This window comes from Xiphophorus maculatus, chromosome 20, assembly GCF_002775205.1.
Source record: "Xiphophorus maculatus strain JP 163 A chromosome 20, X_maculatus-5.0-male, whole genome shotgun sequence".
Classification (NCBI taxonomy): Eukaryota; Metazoa; Chordata; class Actinopteri; order Cyprinodontiformes; family Poeciliidae; genus Xiphophorus; species Xiphophorus maculatus.
The window spans coordinates 30236477-30247999 of record NC_036462.1 but is presented as its reverse complement, the minus strand read 5'-3'; the positions used below and the strand labels follow the sequence as shown (position 1 = coordinate 30247999).

General features: G+C 39.2%; 1 protein-coding gene and 1 pseudogene across 1 annotated transcript; both read right to left on the bottom strand.

Moving 5' to 3' along the window:
• Window positions 1-2780: 2780 nt before the first annotated feature.
• Window positions 2781-10991, bottom strand: LOC102226831 (N-acylethanolamine-hydrolyzing acid amidase-like). The gene is made up of 11 exons (XM_023325753.1): window positions 10739-10991; window positions 6780-6944; window positions 6529-6652; window positions 6052-6142; window positions 5880-5965; window positions 5620-5792; window positions 5485-5547; window positions 5343-5409; window positions 4965-4993; window positions 3846-3915; window positions 2781-3764 (listed from the first exon to the last, which is right to left on the bottom strand). Exons 1-11 carry the CDS (start codon window positions 10924-10926, stop codon window positions 3744-3746), a joined length of 1077 nt encoding a protein of 358 aa, XP_023181521.1. The 5' UTR covers window positions 10927-10991; the 3' UTR covers window positions 2781-3743.
• Window positions 9827-10002, bottom strand: LOC111605936 (annotated as a pseudogene).
• Window positions 10992-11523: the final 532 nt, after the last annotated feature.

Genomic DNA, 11523 nt, shown 5'->3' with positions numbered 1-11523 from the left:
ACAGGAAGCTAGAAACACATTTAAATATGATCTGCCTTGTGCATGTCAGCATAAAGTTGACAAGGGAGCAGATGTGCTTCAGAAACATCCAGCTTTAAAAATATAAAACAGTTATGGAATAATACACCTACGTGAAAGCGAGCAGCAGTGAGGTAGCTGAAAAAAATGGGTACACTCTGCACTGTAGGCACCGGTTTGTCTCCGAGTTTACTGCAATCATTTACAAGTCATTTCTGTACAGCTAGAGAGCATAGACGAGTTTGTTGTGATTCTGACAAAAGGAGAAAAAGGCAAACCCTTCAACTGCAAATTTTGTAACACTTTACTTAACAACAGACATTTTCAGATTGATCTCTGAATTTTCTTTTAAAAAATTCTCAGTTTGAAAAGTTGAAATTTTTCAATTAAATGTTTTGTCTAGAAAATTTCTGAGATTAAGGTCAAAGAATTTGAAGCAAAACTTTCGACTTTTCAAACAGAAATGTCCTTGTTTTCTTCTACCAAATGTCTGAGAAATTTTCAACTTTTGAAACTCAGAAAATGATTTTCTGAGTTTTTCCAGAACATTTCTGACGAGTGTTTTTTTTTAGCATTATTATTTCTGTAGATCTTTGTCTATCGCGAACAGAGAAAGATCTATTCACACCACAGTCATGGCCGTCACTTGAAGGCAGCCATGACTGTCCTACTGGCTGACTCACTCTCACTGTCCTCAGCATCATTCCACAGGATATTTGTGAAACTTGACTGGTGTTTCCTCATTTTACATATGGTTCAGTGGAAGATATTTGATCTTTTAGCTTTTCTGGGACAAGGCCATTTGCACTTCTTTTTATATATTTGCGTGATAAACCAGAAAACAAATATGTCCTTATCTGGTGACTATCTGCCTTGTACAATCAGTGTCTTGCTGGAGAGTGCTCTCATTGAGAAAATAGACTTTTGGAAAGAACAGAAAGATAAATTCCAAGAATATAACGGGAGGAAGGAAGTGTGCTCCTTCCCTGTTAGATATTCACATTTGTGAGATAAAACAGAGCAGGCGCTAAAAACTGATCTAGTAAGGCTGAGCATACAAGAAAAAACAACTTCTACATGTATTAGCAGCGACACAAGTGAGCCTGTAGATGGCAGTGTTGCAAAACAGCTTGGTACATGTTTGGTTACTTTACTCAGGTAGGAATCTTGCAAACTACACGTGCTCTAAGTGCCCTTTAGTGCACTTGTAAACGGCATAATGAGGCACATTGTTGTGATGACATGCTGTAGGCGCCGTGCTGGAAAGAGCAGGAGCTTCTTAAAGAAACAGCAGCCCAATTTCAATTCATCAAATTACAAAAGAATAAATGGAAATAGTTTAAAAAGCTTTGTACAAAAGTATTTAAAAAAAAAAACTTTTTAAAAGAAAAAAGTACCGCATTTTTATAAGGCAGCCATGACTGGCCTACTAGCTGACTAGAAGGACAGTCAGCTAGTAGGCTATAGTGGTAACATATAGCCACTTGATTGTACTATAAAATTCCACAATGTTCCTGGAAAATACATAATACTACACAGTACTGCCCCTGGGCCCAGACTCTGAGCATCATGTCCTCCCTACTGGACCGAGGTGGAAAGTGAATATTTTTCTACCGATTTAGAATCACCTAACTGCTTCTGTGTGAAGCGTCATGATCTGAACTTTGTCTCCTTTTTCTTTAGCTGTCTTGTGTTTTGATTTGTGTCTTCGTCACCATTTGCTGTTCATTTTCAGTTCACCTTTTAGATTCCTCCTCGTATTTAGGTTGGGATGTGCATTTCAGTCTTCATGTTATGCCTTCCTTTGAAAGCTCTTATTTAGGAACCGGTCTTTCCTGGATGTACGTGTTCTCCTCGCCACCTCTTATTCCGAGTTTCTACGTCACCTTTTGGATCTGCTGTTGGATTGTTTCCCGTTTCCATTTGTACGCTTTTCTGTTTTTTGTGGTTCTCTGTGTTGGTTCCTTTCAGCCTTTCCCTCAGTTTATCTCCAGCTCTCTGCTTTCCCTCATTTGTCTGTTACTAATAAGCCACATCTCTCTTGTTCTGCAGTCACCATGTGAGCTTAAATATCTTTTAGTTTGTCAGATCATTCTGTGAAGTTCTTGTTGCTCTGTGGGGGGGGGTTTTTTTCTATTTTTATCAGAAATATTGATTACAGTATTCCCTCTCTGAATTCTTCAGAGGTATGGAAGCTTGTGAATCTAAAGAAATAAAATGATTTCTCTTTTTACTTCTGCATTAAACAAATGAAAACAATTCTGCTAATCTCAACTGGCCTAAAATTGGAAACTTTAATTCAGATTTAATACAAGACAATAAAAAAAATTCTTGTGTGTTTTTTATTTTTTTACTTTACGTCTATGTGTAAATATTTGCTTCCACATTTGGAGAAAATGCGTGTTAATGATTGACTTGGGTTTCCCCTGAACTCAAGAGTCTGCAGTTTGAATCGTTTCAGAGAATTGTTCCTCTGGTGGTTCAGCATCCTCATTCCCCTCAGCTCTTATCGATCTTTCACCAAACAAAACTTAACGCTCGATTCCTCTTCAGTCGCATGTTAAAATCACTGTTGCCCTTTTACTAACGTTAAAGTCCAAACCGAAGCTACTGGTTGTGTTGCAACTATGGTATAGTTCAGACACTTTATGGAGAGGAGAAGAGAGGTCGGACTTCCCATTTCCTCTTTATAACACCTTATATACTGTATATATATATATATATAAATTCAACTACATTTGAATTTATATAAACAATGACACTTGTGATGAATAAGGCAAGGTTTTATTAACAACAGTAAGTGATTTCCAACCAAACTGACATCCATGATGATGTGGCGCAACACAGCAATGAAAATGTGTTCTCACAATCAGTTGTTAAGTAACTCCAATCTACTTTTTCTTTTTGAAACGTTTCACATTATGGATTAAAGCTTTATTGCAAACGCACAAAAAATAATCGACATATATAAAGAAATCCCTAAAAATCTATTAAAACATTTGTATGACTTTAAAAAGCATCAGCAAAATCACATTATTTACACAATTTGCATAAGACATTCAGTTGTATGTGCACTTCCTAAAGAACTCCAGTTTTTTTTTTTGTTGTTTTGTTATTTTATCGCTGGATAAATGTAACGGTGTGAGTAATTGGAGACCATCATTATTTATATAGCTCTGGATCCTGATAGTAGATTTCAGTGGCTTTAGTTTAAGGTCCAGCTTTTTCTGTGAGATAAGGTGAAAACACTTGTTGGATAAATGAGCCCGATGTCAAACTGTGTGTTTGGTTAGCTCATGTCTACCCACAATTCAATTCAGCTGTTTTTCATTAAAAGTCTCATTAGACAAACTGAGTTATTTTAACCCACCTTCAGGCAATTAAAGAACCGTTTCTTCAATTTTGTCCGTTGATTTTGTTTTTTAGAAGACAAAAGAAAAAGATGAGCGACTATAGTCAAAATTTCACATTCCAGCATTTTTCTCTCCTACTGTTTTTAACTCATTAGAACAGCAATTAGTTAAAAACTAATTACTGTTAGTAAAATGCACCAGTAGCAAGCTAGCTGGGTAAGGCAGCGACAAGATTAAATGTTCTTTCTTTAAAGGCAGTTCCATCCTAAAAAAAAAAAAAAAAGAAGAAAAAGTCAAACCTCCTCTGTCTCACTTCTACGTATCAGGAAGTGAGCAGCAGAAATGTGTTTGTGTCCTTCACACACAGCCAGATCAGCTGGTATTGGAGCAGCCCTAAAAAAAAAAGATCGTCAGATGTAGATGAGTGAGTGAATTATTCTGATCATTTTCCATCGACCGTTATCACTTCCATACCTGTGGTCTGACAAATGTGGTGTAATTCCCAGGCGATGCTGCACTCATAACTGTGGTATAAACTGTAATTCTGTGAGGATTTAAGACAGACGGCAGAGGACACTGTCAAATGAGATGGAATTAAAAAGAAGTTACAGTTCAAATATGTGTGAGGACTTTGTAAAGAGGTCCAAAACTCAGCTGCCAGGGTTCCTACAAAGTCATGAAAATAATGTATTACCCATGTCAGGATAAATATGGAAAAAAAATAAGAATAAGGAAACGTATTTGCATATTTAGACCTTACTACCAATTCCAGGTTGTACCCTTTATGTCCCTCCTTCCATGTTGTCTACATCCATTTCTTCCTTGTGTCCTTCAGCTCATTTTCTCCTAACATTCCTGGTCTTTCATTCTTTGCTTTGTTGCCCTTCTTCCCTTGCCTTTATCCCCCTCCATGTATCTTTCCTTTCTTCTATTTGTTCCAGCGCTCCTAGAATTTGTTGTCTCTCTCTCGGCCAGTCTCTTCTCCGTTTCCTGCTCATGCTGCGCCCCACAAAATGCCACCCTGGGCAGGTGCCCATGTCGCCCATATCAGAAACCACCACTGCTTTCACGAGAGACTAAGTTTGGCTTATGACTCCGGAGTTGCTGGAGTTGTTGTCCTGCTTAAACTAAAGAATTTGATTACTAATTTGATTAATAACAAGTTATTGATTAGAATTATTAATCATTCCATAAGACAAGCATTGACGCGAGTTCTGATTCCCAACAATTTTCATGCCACCTTGTGAGGTTGGTACAACATTTAAGCTTCTTCTCATACCTTTCCTTGTGTCCTTTCTTCTTTCCATCTTTCTCTCCTTCCCTTACTGTCTACTTCTGCTAGAACCTCATAGTGAACTGCGGTGTGGTATATTTCAGAATAACCATAAAGGACCAAGACTTCTGGAAAAGTCTGGATGGTTCACATGAGAAATGTGCAAAACCTGATAAATAGCACGTCGATAATTTGGCGTCTGCTGAACAACAGGAAGTAAAACTGCTCTGCACAGTATGGCTCCATGTGAGCAGAGCAACAACACTCAGGTGATTTCTAGATGCTAACAGATTAAAGACAGCAGTAAACAAGCGTCTTACCTGTTGCAGACGGGATGCAGTGACAAGACCTGCAGGACAAGACTCACTTATCATTATCAGACCTTCACAATGTGTCCCATTCTGAAATGTGAAGAGACTCTCACTACAACTAGTATCACCTAAACCTAACGTCTCATCATTATGGACTTTTCACTATATTTTACAGTCACACTTGAAGTGCATTAAGTGCAGAACAAGATGGTTTAAAGAGTGCCCTCAATTAAAACTGGGGAAATCTGCTTAGACTTAAATGCGTGTTACTGGGACAGAGGAAGCAGAAGAATGTTCTATCACATAAAATCTCAATAAAACCCATTGTGGTTAGTGTTTATGAGGTACTTTAATGAATACCTTAGGTATTGACTAGACCCTACTTGCCTGATAAAGTTTGTCCATGTTGATGTGGTCTTGACCGGTAGCGTTGAGAGCCTTGTTTGCTGTTTCCCTAAGATGCAATCACATAACCGCAGCTTAATCAGTTAGTAAACATTACGGATCATCATCATGTGAGATGACTGACCTCCGATGGTCTTTTTTAGGAGGAGGAAGCCAGTGGTCAAAGTTCGTCTCCACTCTGTACCATCTAAACAAACGAGGAAAGGTTACACCTTCCTTCAATCCCATCGACCCAACCCCCCCTGCAGATTCTCCTCACCCTCCATTTAAAGGCTCCAGGGGCCAGATGTCAGCGGGACCCTTTCGGTCTCTGGTGATGACGACTCCCTCCCCCGCTCGCACCCCGCCCACGATGTAGTACACCCCGGTGATGAGGGGGGTTTTGGACAGACGCATGACAGCGTCCAGGAAGTCCTCGGCCTCCTCCAGGGTCTAAATGAGTCACACACGATTCGTTTCACTTCCTCAAGCTGAGAACGGCACATTTCCTCACCGCTTTCCCGTAAAAAACGGACTCACCTCCCTCACAAGCCAGCTGACCGGCGACCTGTGAAACAGGAACGCGGACACAACGTTCTTCCACCAGTTCCACCAGTGCTCAGTCCCTGGTGAACCGGGAAACAAATGTTAAGAACGGGGAAAAAAATAAAATGAAATGCATGAGATTGTTCCGACCGTGACATTGTCTCACCTCGCTGATCGCCGGATATAGTGAACTTGTTGGGACTCATTCCCGTCCACAAGCCGACATAACCGGCAAATGATGTTCCGTAGAACACCGCCTAAAAGTATCAACAAAGGAGAATCACAGTTTCCCCTTCCACTGGGCAAACGTTTAAATTACAGCATTTTTATGAGTGTCGGACTGATTTTAGTACAGAGTATAACTTTGCTAATCGCTATTAGAAAACTCTGCAGACAGTTTCAAATGTCAGTTCCATGGTAACCGTCTCTTTGTGTTAAACAAGTAGAACTCAACGCACACAGTGTGAAGTCGGCTCTACTTCCAATATAAACATGGAAGCATAAAAAAAAACCATTCTGAACATTCAGAAATTGCACACAAACAAAAACTGCTAGAAGAAAAAGAGCCTGTGGATATATGAACATTTTGTGTAAATTCCTTTGAACAGCTACCATGTTCTATCACTTTGAGTCCATATTGTACCTTTCCATTCTTCTGGAAAACTAAATTCATGGTCATATTTCTCAGAACAGGATGAGGGTAGTCGAGATTCCTCCCGTGAAACACGTTCCCATTTTTATCTTCAGCCACGATGCTGGTGCAAAATCTATGAAAGCGGAAAGTCGGTCTTTGTTAGCACTGTACTCCTCGGCTTCAATGGCCTATCTGTCCACATACTACAAGCTGGCTTTGTTCATTTACAAATAAAGACATATTATTGGAACTGTACATACGCAGTGAATTCATAGGCAAAGTTAAGAATGATGGCGTCAGACAGGTTCCCTCCCAGGACGGAGGCCATGCCGCGGATTTCGCCGGCGTACGGCGGAGGAATGTATTTTTCCAGGGACTTCACAATCGGGATCGCTGCGTGATGCACCCATTTTGGAACCGTTGCTCTGTAGAAGCAAAAAATAAATGAATAAATACATAGAAAAAAAAAACACAGTGAAAGTTACTGTAAACATGATCATAATCAAACATAAATGGAGTGACTCAGATGTTGACATGTTGGTGTGTTGAATGTTTGTCATGTCGGAGGTACTCTATGTATGTAACATGCCAACCATCACTGGTGTCATTTGTAATTAGCTTACATCATACCAGTGGTATAATAGCCAACTAAAAAAAAGATTTGGATTTTGAAGTGCAGAGTGGTAATAAAGTGTGCCATATTATTTTAACTATTTGAAATTAACATCCGATAATAAACACCGATTTTACAACAAACAGGTTTGATATCTTATAATCTCCCAACACTGACAAAAGCCAACAGCAGGAAAATGTTAACTTTTTTGTATATCAACTATTAAAATAACACAGAAATCATTTTCCATGTGTAATAGTAGTTAGTTTGTATTTTCTGTTTTTGATATTCTACGTGTATGTTTTTTTCACGCTAGCTTGGTGCTCGTGGACGCCCCCTAGAGGTGCGAGGGAGCTCGCACCTCTAGGATGTAACATGATGTTACTCATCCAAACACAATTTACAACTGCTGAAACACACACACACACACGCACACGCACACACACACACACACACACACACACCCTAAAATCTGCAAATACTCCACACTTCCCCTAAATATATTTTTTTAGAAAATTTTTCTTAAAAAAACTATTCAAATATTGCTTATTTTAATAGTTCTAACACCAAATGCACCTTAGTACAGAAATACCTCAGAAGCTAACATGTACAGTCTTCCTCATTTCCGCCCTTGGGAATACAGCCAATCAGTGCCAAGGAAAATAAATTGTACTCCCAAATTGACTGCCAATAGAATGTCAAGTAGCATTGTGCCTATGTGTTTCAGTTTCTCAAGCTACATTTCTGTTGAATATTTTAGATATTGTCTATGCAAACAATCCATGATTTTGCATAAATAATTTGGAGTAAGGCTCCACAGAATAGATGGTAATCCACTGTATAACTTATTGGGAAGCCAGGAAAAACTGTGACAGCTTCAGGTTTCAGTTGAAATCCAAAACATATTTCTCTCATAATTACAGCCAATAGCATCAAAGATTGAGGGAAGCAGTAGAGGGATAAGGAGCAGCTCAACAGTTCAAATGTTACTTTAAAAAAAAAAAACAGCCTCGGGCTCCAGAGGTTTAGTCTGTAAGGTGAACAGCCCCAGCTTCACAACACTTAATGAGCAAATAGTACAAAAGTGTTTTTGTTTAGGAAAAAAGATGAAGAGACTAAAAAATTCTACGGGTTTTGGTACTGTAAGCATGTTTAGACATTAGAGAAAAGAAAATTGTAAACGTATACAACATCTAATACTGCACTTACTGTAGAGTTCATAATGCTAGAGTATATTACATTATGTGCAACTTTGCTGTATATATTTTGTTCTATGCAGTGTTTTTTTTTTTTTTTTTTTTTTTTTTTAGTCGATCTGATCGTGTCGGCCGTCTGAGCAGAAGCTCTTCGTTTCCTGATTCCATCCTGTAGAGTTCAGGGGTCAGTGGGCGGGGCTTCCCAGGTGATTTAGAAACCTGTTAGCGATATTTTTATACTGAAATAATAAATGGGTGGAGTTTAGCAATAGAGGAAGAGCTCGTTAACCGATATCGAGTTGTTCACTGAACATGTCGGGTCGTGAGGCCAGAAAGCAGAAAGCAGTGGATGTTTCAAAATAAAAGCATTCCATAGAGGAGCAGGTTGGACAAGCTTTCTGTTGACCTCTGACCTGTGGGAGTGGGGTTGGTTCCAGTCACGTTCTCTCTGTCTGACTGCTGAATGTAACTCGGGCAGCTCCCTGATCGGCCGGTCTGCACACACCAAGGACGTTGTGCTGCGTTCAGACCTGCTACTTAAACTATCGTTGTTGTTTTAAGCCAAAGTTCTCTGCAATATTCTGACCTGCATGATGGTATCTCTCTTCCAGTGAACTTCCACGCTGTTCAATTAGAAATCTTCCAACGGCTCAGAAAGCACTGAAGTGTTTGTTTTACTTGAATGAAAACAGGAAGTGGATGTTGTTGTTGTATTTATCTGTCTGTAATCTGGATATATAAACAGAACTGACATTAAAGGATTTTATTTATTATCGATGTTGGTCGGTTATTGAGGAACATTCATGTTGGTCTGGAGAGTTTTCAGTCCGAGAAACTTTGCTTCAATATTTTCACTCAAGTAGAAAGAAATGACTGAAGAGTTGATGAAGTAAACATAAAAAAATTATCTGGTACAATGCCTTCTAGTGGGATTATTTAATATTTAGAATTACAGATTAATTATTCATCACAAAGAGATGATACACAGTAACTCTGCTGCAGAACCTGAACAGAATAATGACGTCACTGAGGCTCCGGAGAACTGATCCAGGAAACCAAACCGTTTCACTCCAGGGTTTTTGCAGGCCTGGAGTTTGACGCCCCTGCCTTAGAGGCATCAATAAACCCAACCTTTCCTCAGAAGAAGCAGTTCTCTCCAGGCTCTGCTGTATTGTGAACAGCAGCGCCCTCTGTGGCTCTGGGGGAGTAGTGCAGCCAGAAACATGACTGCGCTCATGTTCGGTTCACATTTGAAATGTGAGTTTTTAGAATCCAGTAGTTTCATTGCAGTTTATGCTCCTGTTCGTCTCTGCAGGTTCTCCTCACTAATAGTCTAAAATCTAAACTTATTAAACTCTGGCATTTTAAAGGTTAATATAAAACAGCCAATAAAGCAGCTGCACATGGTGGTGATCAGGAAAATATGTAGAAAGTCAAATGTTGTAGTCAGAAATGCATCACCTCCTAATCCACTGATCAGTTTCCATATAACAGCCTGAGGGGGTGCACCGGTCCTGGAGGTACTGCAATACCAGGCCGATGCGTGGAGTGGACGGAGCAAGCCCCTATTCCATCTCCCTGCTCCAAAAATCAATTTAATATATGGTCCCCGGGTAGGGGACGTATCAGATATTAAACTGATAAGAACAGATTTTTTTTTCTTTCGAAAAATATTTATTGTTACTGTAAACATTAAAAAAATGGTTTGTGGTTCAGATGAGTGGTTACTCATCTTTATTATCTAGTTTATTTACTTTGGATCGGCATTATTAGCTTTTTCTTCTTTTGCTCTTTCCTCTGGTTTGTTATTTTGTTTGTATTTCCTTTTAATTCCTGTAAAGCCCTGCGTATTGCCTTGTTGCTGAAAACGTGCTAAATAAATAAAATGACCTTTACCGTTATTACACCAGTAAGACCCAGCATTGTAATAGCACCTGTCTAATGTAAAAATGTTCACTTTTATTTAGTTTCTTCCTCGAAACTTACAAGTTGAACGCCATTGTTCAGTCGCGTAATGCTACTGGATATGGAATTTGCATAGAATTTCCCCACACAAGATCATAAAAAAAAAAAAACACAACTACAAAAACTTTTGGCTGAGCAAAATCTCTGTGAAAAAACACACCTTGGGATTCATTGAACCTGATTGTTCAAAACAGAACAAGATGTTTTGATGCAGATGGCATTTTTTTTGCTATCTGCATCCGTAACACAGGTGTCATAATACGGTCCTAATACTTCATTAATTACCTGAACACGAGTTCTCATTTAAACTTAGCCCAGCTGGTCTGTGAACATCACTTAGCAACTTAGCTTGTAAAAAAAAAACAAAAAAAACACTGTATTAAACTTTGTTAGGCAGAGCCGAACTACCAAAATACGCTGAACAAATGCCGCAAACGAGACTCACTCGATGATTTCTGTCGCGGCTTTGCTCAGGAAGTCAACGTCAAAGACTTTTTTGAGGACCAACCATCGCTGCTCCGGTTCTTCGTCCAGGTTGATGACAACCGTGGGAGGAGAAGGAAGCTGAGCCCGCAGGGAGCCGCAGAGTCCGAGCAGCAGCAGCAGCAGCAGCGGCTCCGCGGTCCGGAACATCCTGGTCTGCTGCAGTCAGCGGAAGAAGAAACACTCGGAGAAAACAAACCAGACTTCCCATAATAACGAACCTAAGGCATAAACAACAAAAAAAGTCACTTCCGCTAAAAGCTTTTCAAAATAAAATAAATACGCGATTAAGTATTCCTTCTCTGCTTTTTTGCCACACGAGTCGACTTAAAGTGTCAGTTAATAAAACAGCAACAAAAATACCACGTAAAGATGAACCCAAATTAATAATAGAGCGGTTTTCAAAACACGATTTCGTTCTTTATGAAAAAAAAAATTTAAATCACCAAATTATTGCAATTTTTTTTGCTCAGGTCCCTCTTGAAAATGAGATCTAGATCTGAAGAGAAAACCCAAAATGCTTTATGTGTGTTCATTTCATTGCGTGGACAAAAAGCCAATGGAAGAAAACCCGAATCTTTTTTTTATTGCATCAAAATGTTAATACAATGTATACAAAAGGGGAAAACGAGAAAAACAAAGTGCCAGGGGATACAAGGGAAAAAAAACAACAAAGTGTAACACAAGGAGCCAAAACAGAAACAAACACAAGGCATCGCTTCAGGGAATACAACCAACGAACTTCAG

Coding starts and splice junctions, on each gene's coding strand:
- LOC102226831 (XM_023325753.1), bottom strand. CDS start 10,926: ATGTTCCGGACCGCGGAGCCGCTGCTGCTGCTGCTGCTGCTCGGACTC. Junction 6,653..6,779: donor TTTGCCTATGAATTCACTGC/GTATGTACAGTT, acceptor CCGCTTTCATAG/ATTTTGCACCAGCATCGTGG. Junction 5,793..5,879: donor TCAGCTGGCTTGTGAGGGAG/GTGAGTCCGTTT, acceptor TGACTCATTTAG/ACCCTGGAGGAGGCCGAGGA.